The sequence below is a fragment of the Haematobia irritans genome, chromosome 1, assembly GCF_050003625.1.
Source record: "Haematobia irritans isolate KBUSLIRL chromosome 1, ASM5000362v1, whole genome shotgun sequence".
In the NCBI taxonomy this organism is placed as follows: Eukaryota; Metazoa; Arthropoda; class Insecta; order Diptera; family Muscidae; genus Haematobia; species Haematobia irritans.
Genome location: NC_134397.1, coordinates 183,133,963 through 183,147,585, shown reverse-complemented (window position 1 = coordinate 183,147,585; position 13,623 = coordinate 183,133,963). Strand labels below are relative to the sequence as shown.

The following is a 13,623-nucleotide window of genomic DNA, read 5'->3' as shown; positions in this document are numbered from 1 at the left end:
CCCCATCCGGATGGATATGCATACATTCCAATGAAATTAAAATGTAAATTTAACTCTGCCTGCTATTCATGGCCACAATCGTTAACAGAGATGTCCTTTCACAAACCAACACCATGCCCTTGCAAGGCAATGTATCATCACTACCACAAAAATTTTTGCATATACTTACTTTGGGGCTAATTCAGAGCCTTGTTGCAATAACGTTCCCATGGCATACCAAAAGCAATTAATAAACGTAAATTGGTTCTCCAGTTCCGTAGGCTCTTCGATGCAAGGATACGGATTATCCCATTCCGGTGGTGACAGACGACTCAGGACAAACATACTCAACGATACCGCAACATAAGCAATGCCCAACCATAGCCAAACGTCACCAGAAAATGGTGACATAAAGGAGAACAATTTTGGTGGCTCCTTCATGGGTTTGCGAAATAAAATTGCAATGCCTGTAAGGAAAGGAGAAAAATACCAAAAAGAAAAAAGAAGTTAAAAAGGACTCTAACTCGGTTGAATAAATTGGTTACTCTTGGGCTTGGTTTTTGAAAAGCATATTCAAGGACTCTCACACAGGACTCTCTCTCTCTCTAAGCAGGGTTTGTTTAATGTCAATGTTACAGTTAACTAGGACTCATTGCTAGAGCTAGCTATTATTGTGCTGTGGATAAATGCCAACACTACGACTATTGCAATGGCGTTGATGCAGTTTTTTCCGCAAGTGTTGCCCCATCATTGTCCTCATCACCATCATCATCATCATTAGAGGAAATATATTGTGAGGCTGAGTTATTCATTCTGACATGTATGGCAAAGAGAAGTGATACAACGATTCTATTCTTTCATACTTAACTCTATAGTATTTCCAGTTATTAATGAGATATACACTGAGAGAAAATATTTTACATCCTTGTGATAAAATATGATAACGGTTATAAACCATCCATCATGTATTTGAGTCTCTAGGCAAAGAGCAAAGAGATGATGCCATTCAAAATTCATTTATTGCCATATTGCATCTATTGACATTGGATATATTGGTAACACAGTGCAGTGTGGCTGATATTGTACTTGACTTCTGGTCACTATCATTTCTAAGCCGCTCGCATGACAGCTGAGAGATTTATTCCAGTGACAATTTATTTTATTGTTTAAAAGATTACGAAAGGATTTTGTTCCATCACATAAAGAACTAAGCAACAAAAAAATGGAAGTTTTTCCAAAGGCCCAACTTTGAAAGAACTTCTAAAAACAGGATATTCTTTTATTAAATTATTTTTCATATTTTTGCTTTTTTCATATTTTTAATGGATACTTTTAACTTTTTTTTTGTTTCAGATATGTTAAAAACAGAGTAAGAATTAATAAAATGGTAAAATTTATTTAAATTTTGTTGCAAAAATTCTAGAAAAATTGTTTCAGACAAGCGTAAAAATGCATTCAAAATCATAAAAAAATGAAAATTCACATCCAAAATACCATAAGAAGTGATGCAAATTCAATGCAATATCTGTTGAAATAGTGGACGTCCATCCCATGATAAGCCCGTGTTAGATTGAGAGCTTCTGCCCCATTTCCGGATTCAAACAAATTTTAAGCACTTTTTTGGCGACGTTGTTTTTTGCTGGGAAGTAAAGTTATTCATGTGGGGAATTTATTGCTCTACAGTTGGCTGGAATTTTTGGTAGAATTCTACAAAAACTTGTAGATTTTTTTTACTGTTTGGTAGATTGATAGAATTCTTTATGTTTTGCTAGATTTGGCAAAATATTTCTCCCCAACTAAGAAGGAACTTCACACATTTTCTATAGAAATAAAATTTTGATAAAAATTTCCATAGAAATAAAATTTCTATAGAACTAAAATTTTGACAAGATTTTCTACAGAAAAAAATTGGCAAAAATTTATATAGAAATAATAATTTTTTCTGTGGAAAAAAAATATCTATAAAAAAAAATTTTGACAAAATTTTCTGTAGAACAAAATTTTGACAAATTTTTCTATAAAAATATAATTTTAACAAAAATTTTTATAGAAATAATATTTTGATAAATTTTTCTATAGAAAAATAATTTAGAAATTTTTTTCTATAGAAATAAAATTTTGACAAAATTTTGTAAAGAAATAAAATTTTGACATAATGTTCTAAAGAAATAAAAATCTGACAAAAAGTTCTGAAGAAATAAAATATAAAATAATAAAATTTAGATAAAATTTTCTATACCAATAAAATTTTGACAAAATTTTAAAATGTTCTATGGAAATAAAATTTTGACAAAATATTCTTTAGAAATAAAATTTTGACAGAATTTTCTATAGAAATAAAATTTTGAGAAAATTTGCTATAGAAATAAACTTTTCTATAGAAATAAAATTTTGACAAAATTTTCTATAAAATAAAATAAAATTTTGACAAAATATTCTTTAGAAATAAAATTTTGACAAAATTTTCTATAGAAACAAAATTTTGACAATATTTTTTATAGAAATAAAATTTCTATAGAAATGAAATTTTGACAAAATTTTCTACAAAAAAAATCTAAAAAAATAAAAAAATAATATTTTGACAATTTTTTCTATAGAATTAAAATTTTGAGAAAATTTCGAATAGAAATAAAATTTTGACAAATTTTTCTATAAAAATATAATTTTGAAAAAAAAAAAAATAGAAATAATATTTTGGCAAATTTTTTAATTGAAAAAAAATTTTAACAAAATTTTCTATAAAAATAAAATTTTTTCAAAAATTTCCATAAAATAATATTTTCTATAAAATAAAATAAAATTTTGACAAAATATTCTTTAGAAATAAAATTTTGACAAAATTTTCTATAGAAACAAAATTTTGACAATAAGCATTGTTCGACTGTTCACCACTTAGGTGAATTCTAACAAATTAGCTTTCTAAAAATAAATTTCGTGTTGTTGCATTACTATGTAACAAAACGAAATAAAAATAAGATTAAGGGACTTGTAAGTTATGTGAAAAGATGATGTACAGTGGGAGAAAAGATGATTCAATTTGTAAGAGGAAATTTCCCAAATGTTTCCTCCATAAGGAGTTAGCATAAAGGGCCCAAAATTGAGTTATCTCTCCCAGCCAGATCTATACTAAAGGCTGTGGAAAGGTTCATTCGCCCGAACCGAAACATGTACAGTCCAGGCGTGTATAGATTGGTATCTGGCGTTTTCTTTTCAGTGACTCTATTGACCATGTTCCTTAATCTATATCTGTCCATAAAGCTCGAAAAATAATTGTATAATTAGAGAAAATTTTCTATAGAAATACAATTTTTATAAATTTTTCTATAAAAATATAATTTTGAAAAAAAAAAACCAAAATAGAAATAATATTTTGGCAAATTTTTTATTGAAAAAAAAAATTTAACAAAATTTTCTATAAAAATAAAATTTTTTCAAAATTTTCCATAGAAATAAAATTTTGACAAAATGTTCTGAAGAAATCAAATATAAAATAACAAAATTTAGACAACATATTTCTCCCCAACTAAGAAGAACTTCACACATTTTCTATAGAAATAAAATTTTGATAAACATTTCCATAGAAATAAAATTTCTATAGAACTAAAATTTTGACAAGATTTTCTACAGAAAAAAAAATTGGCAAAAATTTCTATAGAAATAATAATTTGACAATTTTTTCTGTAGAAAAAAAAAATTCTATAAAAATAAAATTTGGACAAAATTTTCTGTAGAAAAAAATTTTGACAAATATAATTTTAACAAAAATTTTTATAGAAATAATATTTTGACAAATTTTTCTATAGAAAAATAATTTAGAAATTTTTTTCTATAGAAATAAAATTTTGACAAAATTTTGTAAAGAAATAAAATTTTGATATAATGTTCTAAAGAAATAAAATTTTTACAAAAAGTTCCGAAGAAATAAAATATAAAATAATAAAATTTAGACAAAATTTTCTATACCAATATAATTTTGACAAAATTTTAAAATGTTCTATAGAAATGTTCTATGGAATTAAAATTATGACAAAATATTCTTTAGAAATAAAATTGTGACAGAATTTTCAATAGAAATAAAATTTTGAAGAAATTTTCTATAGAAATAAACTTTTCTATAGAAATAAAATTTTTACAAAATTTTCTATAAAATAAAATAAAATTTTGACAAAATATTCTTTAGAAATAAAATTTTGACAAAATTTTCTACAAAAAAAAATAAATTCTATAAAAATAATATTTTGACAATTTTTTCTAATGAATTAAAATTTTGAGAAAATTTTCTATAGAAATAAAATTTTGACAAATTTTTCTATAAAAATAAAAGTTTGAAAAAAAAACTAGAAATAATATTTTGGCAAATTTTTTTATTGAAAAAAAAATTTAACAAAATTTTCTATAAAATTTTTTCAAAATTTTCCATAGAAATAAAATTTTGACAAAATGTTCTGAAGAAATCAAATATAAAACAACAAAATTTAGACAACATTTTCTATACCAATAAAATTTTGACAAAATTTTAAAATGTTCTAAAGAAATAAAATTTTGACAAATATATTATTTGGAAATAAAATGTTGACAAAATTTTTATAGAATTAAAATTTTGATAATATTTGTTATAGAAATAAAATTTTGAGAAAATTTTCTATAGAAATAAAATTTTGACAAATTTTTCTATAGAAATAAAATTTTGAAAAAAATTTTTGCAGAAATAAAATTTTGACAAAAATTTTTGCAGATATAAAATTTTGACAAAAATTTGTATAGATATAAAATTTTGACAAAAATTTCTATAAAAATAAAATTTTGAGAAAATTTTCTATAGAAATTAAGTTTTGACAAAAATTTCTATAGAAATAATATTTTGACAAATTGTTCTATAAAAATAAAATTTTGACAACATTTTCTATAGCAATAAAATTGTGAGAAAATTTTCTATAGAAATAAAATTTTGAAAAAATTTTGTGTAGGAATAAAATTTTGACAAAATTTTCTATAGAAATAATTTTTTGACAAAATGTTCTTAAGAAATAAAATATAAAATTTAGACAAAATTTTCTATGCCAATAAAATTTTGACAATATTTTAAAATGTTCTAGAGAAATGTTCTATAGAAATAAAATTTTGACAAAATTTTCTATAGAAATAAAATTTTGATAATATTTTTTTATGGAAATAAAGTTTTGACAAAATTTTCTATTGAAATAAAATTGCGATAATATTTTTTTATAGATATAAATTTTTGACAAAATTTTCTTAAAAATTTTAATAATTTTTTTTATACTATTAAAGTCTCCCGTTTGTAGAAGTAGTAGCTTTCTCTTGTTGGTACAAATTAAATATAATTAAAGAATGCAACACGTATTGCAAAATTAGCTTAGACTAAAGGCACTGTAGTTCGAAAAAGTCCAGTACGTCGACGATGAACCAAGGTTAGGTTAGGTTAGGTGGCAGCCCGTTGTATCAGGCTCACTTAGACTATTCAGTCCATTGTGATACCACATTGGTGAACCTCTCTTATCACTGAGTGCTGCCCGATTCCATGTTAAGCTCAATGACAAGGGATCTCCTTTTTATAGCCGAGTCCGAACGGCGTTCCACATTGCAGTGAAACCACTTAGAGAAGCTTTGAAACCCTCAGAAATGTCACCAGCATTACTGAGGTGGGATAATCCACCGCTGAAAAACTTTTTGGTGTTCGGTCGAAGCAGGAATCGAACCCACGACCTTGTGTATGCAAGGCGGGTATGCTAACCATTGCACCACGGTGGCTCCCAAACAAAAATCAGACTGAACAGAGCTACAGAATTTAGTTTTCGTGAGTGAATTTCACTCAATTGCACACCTCAAAGAAATACGCAAAATCGAAGTAAATATGTATTTTCAGTGTATGCCATTCTTTCGACATTAATTACAACTCTTTTTATAGAAATGGAGGGAAATGTGAATATATGCATGCAATGGACCGTATAATTGGTTAGGGATGCCGATCACTAATCATTGTGTGGAAATATCATTAATCAATAGAATCAGTAAAAAAAAAAAAAACAAAAAAAAAAACTCTAACTCAACTCAAACCAACTTTTGAAATATGTTGACAAATGGATTATTCTCATAATTACAGGAATCGAATCTGTTTTTAACATATTTGAAACAAAAAAGAAAAATAAATTGCCCATTAAAAACATGAAAAAAGCGAGTTATAGAAAAATTGACTCAAATGAATTTCCTATGCAGTTAAAATAAAGAACATCTTTGGGAGGGCATTTTTGGAAGTTCTTTTAATGTTGTGCCTTGAGAAGAACTTCCAAGTTTTTCTGCTGGGTGTTGAAACCCCTACAATATTTTTTATTGAATAGTAGATTTTTTAAATTAATTTTTGTTGTTCGATAAAACGTATTTAATTATAAATTTATAATTTAATAAAATTTATAACAGAAAAATGTATAAATATTTCATTCGGTACGTCGTTTTATTTTTTATCAAATAAAACTATTTTTTATATCTTTGCTTGTTTCCAGACCTATTCCATAGCTCTTTATACCACATCCCTAAAGCACTAAGATCTGTAGGTCGTAAAAATGAATAGAAATCTGACTTTTTGTTGGTGATATTCACACAAATACCCTGCCATGACCAGCTATGGAATGAATAATGACTTCTCCTAATATGGGGGTGTATATGCGATGGTAACAACTACAACTGCAACATCATAAAACAAGGACCCGTATGCGCTCAAAAGGATTTAATGAGTCTGCCTTGAATGCTTGCATTGCCATTTTCACACTTGGTTGATTGTTTTTTCTTATCATTCCTCTTCAATAGTTGTTGTTTTATTTCCTTTTCCTTGGCACTGCGTAATGAGATGTGTGTAATTGGATGCATTTACAGAAGAGAACACGCACACACACACTTACGCTAGCATGGAGTAACCAGGTCTTACTTACCCAAATTCATAAATGGAATTGTAAAGTCCACACCACTTTCCCGATCGGAAGTCATAGTTAGATCTGTTATGCCGAGATCAGCGCGCTGAAATGAAAATAAATTTTAAAAAAAAAAAAAAAATAAAATAAATATATAAAAAATTATGATAATTTTTAAAGTCGCAGATATAGGACTGTCCATCGACTATGCCAGATATTTTAGGAGGAAACTGTTTGAAATGTCTTGCAACCCAATTCAGGTTGCAATCATTTCTGAAACAGCGGTATGACAGCTGGCAGATTTATTCCAGTGACAATTGATTTTATTTTTTACTCAAACTACAAAAGTATTTTGATTTATTGCATTCAGACATACAGTTATACACAGAAAAAAAAGTGTCTCGTAAATTTAAGAAAATTGTTACAATAATTTATTACAATAATTTTCCAGAATTTTAGTTCATTTTTCGTATCTTCAACGAAAATTAACTACTCGAAAGGAAATTTTACAAATTCTAAGTAGCAATCGTTTAGTTCATGGCCTACAAAATACGATGGAAATTTCCTTAAAAAATTTCTTAACTGGTAGTTAAAAATTCGTTTGTCATGCTATAAAACTACTTGTGAAATGTAAAGTATTTTCTAAATAATAAGTGCAATTTACCATAAGATTTTTTTGTATGAGAAAATATTTTTTTACGAAAAATGAACTTGAAAGTGGATAGCAATTTCTTACTGACAATTCCTATGGTTAATAATTGTTGGTAAAAAATTTCCCAGTGAAATATTTTTAGTTCACATGTAATTAAATTTATAGACATTTTCGTCAAAAATGGGTAGATATCATTTCATGAAGTTTTTGCTAATTTTAAGTTAAACGTTTCATCGTTCTTATACTGATATGCATTTAAGAGTATTGTTTTTAGAGTAAATTGTGGACAGATGCGATGAACTAATGCATAGTACAGAGATCTTTCTCGTCAAAGTTGAATATGTTTAATGTAAAGATGATGTTACTTGAATTTTTTTTGAGAGTGAGAGCTGCAATGCAATAATGAGAAATGGTAGCGAGTGATGGGGATGTTGTGTATATCTGAGCATGGGGTTGTTTTTGTTCTTTCAGTGGTTTGTGTGTGTGTTTATTATTGGCGAATGGTTTATTTGTCTGGATGAGGTGTTGTTTTCAATGAAGGCACATGTGTTTTTGTTGTTGTAGGAATGTTTTGGTTTTGCTTGGTTTTGTTTGGCATGCTTCAGTTATATAGTTGGCGTTGGCGTGGGCTGTTGCATCTTTTTAGCAAGTATGTAACAAGGGAATATAAAGGTATGGAATATTTTGGTTTTTTAGACATATATTGGTGTTTGTTTATTAAAACTTTGAAATGAAAGTTATTAATATTTTAGCGATGAGATGTACGATGGCGAAGTGATGATCGGTAGCTTAGAAAAAAGTTATTAAGAATGTTCAATATTTAGGAAAAAATGCTGAAATGGAAAGATGAATTGGAAAATTGTTTGTTACACCTCAGCGTATAGTTTAATGATAAATAGGTAAGAGTTCTTTTTCAATGTGGTTTTCTTTTAAAAAATAATATTCTTTATGTATATTATTATTTACTAATTATTATTATTATATCTAATATTTAAGTTAAGAGCAATCCCAGATGGATTCGGGCAAATTTTTATATTTCTCCTCAGCGTATAATTTAAGTGGTAAGTTTTCTTTTAAAAATTGGCTTTCTTCTCACTAGAATATTTACGTTTTAATGACATTTTTATTGTCAAAAATTACAGGTTTTTAATACCATATTTTAGTATTACTTTAATCAAATATTTTTGGAAAATTTTTGTTACACCTCACCATATAGTTTAATCATAAATTGGTAAGTATTCTTTTTAAAATAGGGTTTTCTTTTAAAAAGGATATTTTTTATTTATATCATTATTTGCTAATTATTATTATTATTTTTTTTGAAACTGGTTTAATGTTTTTCTTTGTTGTAAAAAAAAATATTTAATTTCAGAGCAACCCCAAGATGGATTCAGGCATATTTTTATATTCCTCCTCAGCGTATAATTTAATAGAGAAGTGGTGAGTTTTCTTTTAAAATTTGGCTTTCTTTTCACTAGAATATTTAAATGTTTATGACCTTTTTATTATCAAAATTACATGTTTTTAATACCTTATTTTAGTATTACAATAATCAAATATTTTTGGAAACAAATTTAATATTTTTATTGTAAAAAACAAATATTTAATTTCAGAATAACAATTTGGAAACATTTTTATGAATTGGTAAGCTTTCTTTAACATTCTTTTAACCAGAATATTTACTTTTGTATGCAAATTATTTCTTTAATTAGATTTTTTGGAAACCAATTTAATGTTTTTTATTTAATGTAAAAATAAATATTTAGTTTCAGAGTAACCCCAAATGAATTTCGATAACTTTTTATCCTCAGCGTACAATGTAATAGAGAATTGGTAAGTTTTATATTAAAACTTTGGCTTTCTTTTAACAAGAATATTTATTGTATTATGTCATTAACATCGATAACAACACAATTTTATGAGTTAATATATTACTTAATTCATTATTTCTCCAATTATTTCAGGTACAAACTTTATGAGGCACGTTTATATAAGAAAAGTTGAATTCCTTACACCATTTAATAAAATGCCCCCAAATATGGTAAGTTACAAGCTAATTTAAAGAGATTAAAAATTATATTTTATTGCCATGTTAATTTTTAACAATTTTCATTATTCCTTCCATTTTTTTCAGCAAGATATGTGAATATACTATCGATGAATAAAAAAACTAAGGAAAAGTCAAAATGTCCAAATAGCGAGTTAAAATAAACTACTTTCTTGTTCCACGTGGTCATAATTTTTATTCACAAAAGCATTGTATTAAGAACTCTCATCATAAGTTTTTATAATAAAGTGCTTTTGCTTAAAGAAAGTTGAATTATAATGTATGAAAATTTTCATAATAGTAAAACGGGTTGTTGTTCCTTTAATTATTTAATTTCTCTGTACTGTGGAATGATTGATTTAAAAATAGTTTAGTCGTCGACATTTTAAGGAGACTGTTTACCACGTTTTATTATCGGGTTTCCCAAAAAATAAGCAGGTAAACCAAAATAATACTGACTTTTTAACATGGTAGGGGTATATAAATTTTATGGAGTTGTAAAAATGAACTAAAATACAATGTTATAGATTAACTAAAATTTAAGAGAATTATAAACTAGACAAGTTGAAAAAAATCTTAAGGGCTAAATCATGGTCAATATTACTACAGTTTAGTTCATTTTGCAATGGAAAAGGGTTCACTGTTTTTTCAGTGTACGTAAAACAATTCAAGCATTATGGTGGGATTGCTTTATATTTGGCTTGAAGACCAAAAGTGTTTAGATCCCGTTAGAAGCAAAATAAATCCATAATTTTATGGGGAACATTTCCTAAGTGCAGTGTTGGGCCCTTGGCAGACAAATGCGTCAACCAAGAATGGTTTAAAACGGAGGTTCCTCGCTTCAGTTTTACCACAAAGTGGCCACCAAAACCTGCACATGACGATCCGTTGGACTTTTGCCCGTAGGATATTTTAGAAAGTAAGGTTGGCACTAAAAACCTATATCAAAGTATTGATTATTTCCAGACCGCAGAGAAACTTTCGCACAGCGTGTAATGGCTTTGTCGGCCGCTTGAAGGCCATCATTCATACCAAAGACAGTCAAATCGAAAAAAAAAATTTTAAATCGAGCCTGTATAATTGCTAAAAACGAGCTCAACTTGTTTCTGCGTCCTTCAATGTGCAATACAGACACTGTCGTTGCTAGTTTAGAAAAAGCCAAATGCAAATATTGGGTATCTTCGGTCTACATGGGACATGACTGGGAGATGCCTCCATGTGCCGTTAAGACCTTAGTGCGATGCGAATGCACATCATAGTATATGGGGAAGTAGTGATATTAATGCAAGGGGAGAGTCGCTAATAGAGTTTATTTTGCGTACTAATCTGGTAGTTTGCAACAAGGGAGATGCCCCAACCTTTGTCACTAAAAACAGGCAAGAGGTTTTGGACATCACCTTGGCCTCGCAAGAACTGAATGAAATGATATCTGAGTGGCAGGTTTTAAGTGAACACAGCTTCTCAGATCATCGCTACATCAGTTTCAAATTTTATGTTCATATCACCAAGACCATATTTCCGCCAAATGTTAGGAAAGCTGACTGGAATAGGTATCATCATCAACATGATGATACCGGAAATAACAGAGACAAATATGAGAAATGTGCAAGATATCGAACACGCAGTGGAGCGGATTACTAAGGTCTTCAACATCTCACTGAAAACTAGAGGGAAGCCAAGGGGGACAAATCGACCACCATGGTGGTCTACGGAATTAAGTAATATGAGGAAATCCTGCAGGAAGCTCTTTAACAAGGCGAAGTCCACCAGAGCCCCTGAGGACTGGGACGCTTACAAGAAGAATCTGAGAGGATACAAGCGAGAACTGAGAAAGGCTCAGCATAACTGTTGGAATGGTTACTGCAGCAGTATTGAGAATACGTCCAAGGCTTCCAGACTACGGAAGGTTCTAGCATCCACCAACTCCGCTCCAGGTTTCATTAAAACATCGGAGGGCAATTGGACAACGTCCAGTGAGGAGACGCTGGAGGTACTATTGGACACACATTTTCCTGGAAATCAGACGGTTGAACCATGTACTGGCGGTGCCACAGTTGCTCAGCGGTCGTTTCCTGTCGAGGACATTGTATTGGAAACTAGAATAAGATGGGCGCTAAATAGCTTTGGACCATTCGAATCTCCCGGACCTGATGGAATTACTCCGGCGGAGTTACAAGCATTAACAGACAAAATTATCCCCTGGTTTTCGGCGATATATAAAGGATGTATCAACTTATCATATATCCCAGGAAAGTGGAGGGAAACAAAAGTCGTTTTCATACCTAAAGCGGGAAAAGCCTCTCACTCGAATGCGAATGATTTCCGACCAATCAGCTTATCATCATTCCTACTTAAGACTCTGGAGAGGATGATAGATATTTATCTTAGAACTAGCGTCGATTCAAGTTTGCTCTTGAAACGACAACATGCATACTCGAAGGGCAGATCTACTGAGACCGCATTACATGAACTAGTCAGCTTTATTGAAAGCTCACTATCTGTCAAAGAATACACAATCGTGGCGTTTCTAGACATCGAAGGGGTGTTCAATAATGTCCATCCGAGCTCGATATTAAATGGACTGACAACTCTGAATGTTGATCCAGGTATACTTAGGCTGTTAGACGAACTTCTAATAAAGAGACGTATTTCAGCCACACTAGGACAAGCAAACATACAAAGGTATGTGAATAGAGGCACTCCCCAAGGAGGAGTTCTATCACCTCCTCTTTGGAATGATGCTATAAACAACCTTCTGGTTTCCCTAGAAAAAGGAAGGATAAAAGTGGTGGCATACGCAGATGATGTGGCGCTAGCAGTCAGGGGAAAATTCCCATCCACAATCAGAGATATTATACAGAGAGCTCTCCGGATGACTGAGAAATGGGCGAAAGATAATGGTCTTGGTGTAAATCCAGCAAAGACAGAACTAGTCATGTACTGCATAGATCGCAAAACTCCCACGGTTAGGCCCATTTCCTTAGGGGGTATTGAAATTCCCTTTGGTGAGTGTGCAAAATACCTTGGCGTTATTTTGGACAGGAAGCTGAATTTTAGGTTTAATATTGAAGAGAGGGCGAGAAAAGTCACGGTAGCGGTGTACTCGTGCAAAAAGGCAATAGGAAACAAGTAAGGAAAGTCTAAAGTCGGGCGGGGCCGAATATATTATACCCTGCACCACTTTGTAGATCTAAATTTTCGATACCATATCACATCCGTCAAATGTGTTGGGTGCTATATATAAAGGTTTGTCCCAAATACATACATTTAAATATTACTCGATTTGGACAGAATTTGATAGACTTTTACAAAATCTATAGACTCAAAATTTAAGTTGGTTAATGCACTAGGGTGGAGCACAATTTTAGTAAAAAAAATATGGGAAACATTTAAATCTGAAGCAATTTTAAGGAAACTTCGCAAAAGTTTATTTATGATTTATCGTTCGATATATACGTATTAGAAGTTTAGGAAAATTAGAGTCATTTTTACAACTTTTCGACAAAGCAGTGGCGATTTAACAAGGAAAATGTTGGTATTTTGACCATTTTTGTCGAAATCAGAAAAATATATATATGGGAGCTATATCTAAATCTGAACCGATTTCAATCAAATTTGGCACACATGACTGTATTACTAATTGTACTCCTAGTGCAAAATTTCAACCAAAGTGGGCCAAAACTGTGGCTTCTGGGGCCATATAAGTCCATATCGGGCGAAAACTATATTATGGAAGCTATATCTAAATCTGAACCGATTTCAATAAAATTTGGCACACATGACTATACTACCAATTGTACTCCTTGTGCAAAATTTCAAGCTACGCGGGATAAAACTCTGGCTTCTGGGTCCATATAAGTGCATATCGGGCGAAAGATATATATGGGAGCTATATCTAAATCTAAATCGATTTCAACCAAATTTGGCACGCATAGCTACAATGCTAAATCTACTCCCTGTGCAAAATTTCAACCAAATTGGGCCAGAACTTTGGCTTTTAGGACCATAGTAGTCCATATCGG

The 13,623-nt window shown here is 29.8% G+C and overlaps 1 protein-coding gene across 3 annotated transcripts in view; it reads right to left on the bottom strand.

Annotated features, from left to right (window-relative positions):
* LOC142222248 (glutamate receptor ionotropic, kainate 2-like) overlaps positions 1 to 13,623 on the bottom strand; it is a 79,786-nt gene that overhangs the window by 37,849 nt on the left and 28,314 nt on the right. For all 3 annotated transcript variants that reach the window (XM_075292263.1, XM_075292265.1, XM_075292264.1), the window contains exons 9-10: positions 6,924 to 7,008; positions 170 to 446 (exon numbers count right to left, since the gene is read on the bottom strand). In XM_075292263.1, the coding sequence (XP_075148378.1) occupies positions 170 to 446; positions 6,924 to 7,008 (362 nt within the window). The remainder of the gene's footprint in view (positions 1 to 169; positions 447 to 6,923; positions 7,009 to 13,623) is intronic.